This window comes from Micromonas pusilla (assembly GCF_000151265.4).
Source record: "Micromonas pusilla CCMP1545 genomic scaffold MICPUCscaffold_8, whole genome shotgun sequence".
NCBI classification, from domain to species: domain Eukaryota; kingdom Viridiplantae; phylum Chlorophyta; class Mamiellophyceae; order Mamiellales; family Mamiellaceae; genus Micromonas; species Micromonas pusilla.
The window spans coordinates 1,171,571-1,176,219 of record NW_003315889.1 but is presented as its reverse complement, the minus strand read 5'-3'; the positions used below and the strand labels follow the sequence as shown (position 1 = coordinate 1,176,219).

The 4,649-nt window shown below is 72.1% G+C and overlaps 1 protein-coding gene across 1 annotated transcript in view; it reads left to right on the top strand.

The window, feature by feature from the left end:
• Positions 1-371: 371 nt before the first annotated feature.
• The window catches only part of MICPUCDRAFT_41129 (uncharacterized protein), a gene marked incomplete at both ends in the record, with an annotated part of 6,132 nt that continues 1,854 nt past the window's right edge, over positions 372-4,649 (top strand). Inside the window, one exon of the mRNA XM_003060785.1 lies at positions 372-4,557. Coding sequence (XP_003060831.1) covers positions 372-4,557 — 4,186 coding nt within the window. The remainder of the gene's footprint in view (positions 4,558-4,649) is intronic.

Here is a 4,649-nt window from a genome sequence, read left to right as displayed (position 1 = left end):
TCTGAGGATCCCCGATGGACGCCATCTTAGATGTGTAGGATGGTGTTTTGTGTGCTGGTGTGTGTGCGGGAATGGCGTCGAAGCGCGTGCGCGAGCGAAGGTCTGGTGGGAAAAAGTTTTACCAAATCATCATCGGCCAATCACAGCGCGCGTCTGCTGTCCGTTTGCGCATACTGTTTGCTCGTACGCGTCCGAGTACGCGTTCGCGTACTACGGCCGGGTCCGCATAATAATTTCGCGGCCCATCCAGCAGTGTGCTGTGCGGGCCGAGGCGCACGAGATAACAACGAGACGCGCGACGCGCGAGAATGGGACGAGCGACCGCGCGGACGAGACGCCGCTGAGTCGCGCCGTCGACTGGAACGCGCGCGATGGCGATATCGCGTCGCGGCGGCGACGACGACGACGCCTCGGGCGACGTCGTCGGCGCGGACGCGCTGCGTCCGTCTCCGAGTCGGCAATTAGCCTCCGCCTCGCGCTTCGTCGTGTCGCCGCTCGCGTCGTCCTCGGTCGTGACGCACGTCGTGGACGGCCGCTTCCGCCGCCCGGAGTTCCTCGACGTCGTCGTCGCGAAGCGCGACCAGCTTCAGCTGTACGCGAACAAGTTCGAGCGCGCGGACCGCGGCGACGACGACGCGACGAGCGGCATCGGAGGGTGGCGAAAAGTCCATCAGCAGCCGCTCTACGGCACGCTCCTCGACCTCCGGACGCTGCGAGGAAGCGGCGCCGGCGGCGTCGCGGGAGTCCGCGAGCGCGTCGGCGCGAACGCGCGGGCGTCGTGCGACCTCCTGTGCGCGCTCTCGGACTCCGGGAAGCTGTCCATCGTTCGATACGACGCGCGGCTCGCGCGGTTCGCGCCGGCGAGGCAGATCCACTTGACGTCTCCGGGGTTGCCGCCGCGGCGGTCGCCGCCGCCGCGGCTGCCGAGGGACGACGCCGCGCTCGCGCTCACGCACGACGACGCCCCGAACGACGATTCCGGCGGCGGCGACGAAGACGACGACCCGAACGACGACGAGCGCGACGACGAGAACGACGACGTCGACTTCGACGCGACCGCGTACGACGTCGGCGCCGACGCGCCGTTCTTCGCGAAGCTCGTCGTCGACGCGAGCGCGCGGTGCGTCGCGGCGACGTGCGCGACGCGCGCGGAGCTGTTTTTTCGGCGGAGGCGGGGGGGTGCCGACGATGTGGGTGCCGAGTTCGCCTCGTCCGGGGTGCCGCTGCGTCCGATCGACGGCGCGGTCGTCCTCGACGCGACGTTCATCGCCCCGGACCAAGACCCGGCGGGCGACGACGGCGATATTCGCCTCGCGCTGCTCGTGTCGAAGCGGTCGCCGCGCGGGGCGAACAGAGACCGAGGAGGCGTCGCGCGGACGGCGACGACCCCGGCGGAGGATCCGTTCCTCGCGAACTGGGCGTCGCTCGCGAACCACGCGACGGCGACGGCGACGGCGGAGGCGGCGACGACGACGCACGACGACGACGACGTCGCCGCCGCCGACGACGACGTCGACGCGATGGACGTGCCGGAGGAGGACGCCGCGGCGGGCGACGAAGAGGAACACCCCGCGCCGATCGACGACGAGAGCCAGCCGGAGGACCCTGCGGACGCGGCGGAGCATCCCGACCCCGCGCCCGAGGACGACGACGACGACGACGACGCGGAGGAGGAGGAGGAGGTGACCGAGCTCGACGCGCGCGCGTCGGTCGCGCGTCCGACGCACGTGGACGTCTTCTTCAACCTCCAGCGGCACGCGAACTACGACGCGGACGCGTGGTCGACGCGCGCGCGCGACGTCGTCGAGCGCGCTGTCGTTGACGACGACGACGACGACGACGACGCGAAACAACGTCGACCGTCGCGGCAGACGGAGTGCTACCCCCCGAGGGCGTACGACGACGCCGTCGGAATCGTCCCGACGTATCGCGTGTCGTTGACGCTGTACGCGGGGCCTCTCGCGCGCGCGGTGCTCGGCGACGTCGCGTTCTTCGCGTCCACGGAGCGGTACACGGCGGAGAAGGTTCTCGCGTGGGCGCAGTCGCGCGGCGTCGTCGCCGCCGAGGACGGCGAAGACGCGTCGGTTTTTCCGACGAAGGACGCGCCGCGCGCTCTGAACGCCGCCGGCGGCGTCGCGCTGGCGTTGATTGGCGCTCGGGGCACGGTCGTCATCGCAACGCCGCCGCCGCCGCCGCCGCTGGCGATCGGCGAGGCGCAGCAGCGCGACCACGCCGCGAAAGTGGTGTACTCGCGCGAACGGTTCGCGACGGACGCGCGCGGTCTCGCGTGGGACCTCGCGCGGCCGATCCTCTCGACGACGCCCTCCGCGGGCCCCGTGCGATCGATGGCGCGCGCGTCGTCGTCGTCGTCCGCGGCCACCGCGTCGGATTCGTCCTTCTTGCTCGCGACCGGCGACGCGCTGACGCGCTTAGACCTCGGCGTAAGCGCGGAGGTGACGACCGCGAGCGCTGGGGGCGGTTTCGACGGCGTCGTCGCGATGTGGGGGTTACGCGGGGGTTACGCGGGGGATCCGTCGTCGTCGAGCATGCTTGTCTTGTCCTTCTCGCAGGCGACGCGCGTGTTCGTCGTGCGCAGCGGGTGTGGCGTCGCCAATACTACTGCTACTTCAACAAACGCATCAGGCGCGATGGTTTCGTTCGAGGAAGCCCCTGACGGCGCGGGCCTCGACACGAACGAGTGCACGATCGCGTGTGGCGCGTGGGCGGGACCCGACGACGGCGGCGGCGGCGGCGGCGGGGGCTCCGCGGGGGAACGACACGTGATTCAGGCGACGCCGTCGCGCGTGCGCCTGTGCGGCGGCGGCGTGTGTCTGCACACGTGGTACCCCGGGAACGACGCCGGGCCGATAGGCGCGGTCGCGGTCGCGCCGCACGGAAGAATCGCGCTGTCCTTGCCGAGAAGCGACAACGCCGTCGTCGTGTTGCGTCGAGGCGAGGGCGCGAGCGCGACGAAGTTGATCCGCGCGGCGACGGCGCGTTTCGACCGCGAGCCTTCGTGCCTGTGCCTGCCGCCGCCGACGCTCGCGCGCGCGCTCTTCGACGACGACGACCGGCGGCTGGCGCGCGTCGAGAGCGGCAGCTTGTGCGTCGTCGTCGCGGGGACGTACGGCCACGCCGTGGAGATCGTCGCCGCGGAGGAGGCGGCGGCGGCGGCGGCGGCGACCGGGAAGGACTCGCGAATCGTCGCGCGCGAATCGCTCGCGCTGAACGCGCGCGGCGGCGGCGGCGACGACGACACCGACGCGTCCTCGTCGTCGCCCGTCGTCCACGGCGTCCCTTCCTCCGTGCACGTCGCTTCGTTCGACGCCGCCGGCCGCCCCGCGATACTCCTCACGACGCGGAGCGGCGAGTGCGCGCGCGTGGAGACGACGCCGCCGACGCCGGATCACGCGCATCCGCTCCCGCGTCCGCCGCCGCTGCCGCGTCCGCCGCCGCCGCGGCTTCTGCGCGACGCCGCGAGCGCGGACGCGCGCTCGCGCGGTCGCGACGTCCCGGTCGTCGTCGTCGGCGAGGAAGCGGACGGCGGCGACGCGACGACCGCCGCCGCGCCGACGCCGCTCGAGCTCGCGTTTCGCGCGCCGCCGCCGGAGAGCGAAGCCGTCGCGAAGCGTCAGCGCGTCGACGTCGCCGCGGCGGTGAAAGACGCCGCCGCGGCGCTCCAGACGCGCATTCTGATCCCCTCGGAGGATCAGAATCGCGTCGCCGTAAACGCGCCGCGTCCGGGTCCGAATCCGGGTCCGGGCAAGATACTGCGACTCGCGCACGCGAGAAAGCTATGCGACGCGCCGTTGACGATGCTCTCCGCCGACGACGCGCGCGCGGAGGCGCCGGCGCTCGTCCTCGCGCACGACCGGTCGTGGGTCGTTCGAGCGTCCGGCGGCGTCGAGCGCGTCTCGATCGTGAAGCTCGCGGCGCCGGCGATGACGTGCGTCGCCGCGTTCAGGCCGCCGGGAGGGCGCGAGGGAGGCGCGAGTTTTCTCGCCGTCGCGCGCGGACGCCTCGCGCTCGTGTCCCCGGACTTTTCGCAGGCGGATTACGCGTCGACGCGACGCGAGAGAGTTCCGGGTGGTGGGGGCCCGCGCGGGGCGGCGCGCGACGACGCTCCGGTTCGGCTCGTCGCGCGAGACGCGGTCACGGGGAACGCGCTGATCGCGGCCGTGCGGACGACCGGCGGCGTGTCCATCACCGGGATCGACGATCGCGTCGCGCGGTGGGAGGTGAAGGCGTTTCGACCGCGCGATCGGTTCGAAGACGACGACGACGACGACGACGACGACGACGCGGAGGTGGGCGAGGAGACGACGACGACGACGCGCGCGGACGCCGCCGCAAATCCTTCAATGCGTCGTTCAGAGGAGAAGCAGGAGGATAATAGGGAAGTAACGCGCGCGCGAGATGATGATGCGATGGACGACGCCGCGCCGCTGACGCACGTCCTGACGACCGCCGACGCGTCCGCCAAGGCGCTGTGCCACGTCCCGCCGCCTCCGGGCGTTCTCGGCGGCGTCGTCGCCGTCGCCTTGCGCGGCCCCGCGTGTCGGCCGCGGCGCATACGCGTCGGCATCAGCCTCCGGAGCCATCGGCGCGTCGAGGGGCGATTACTGCTCATGCGTCTCGTGAAACGCCTG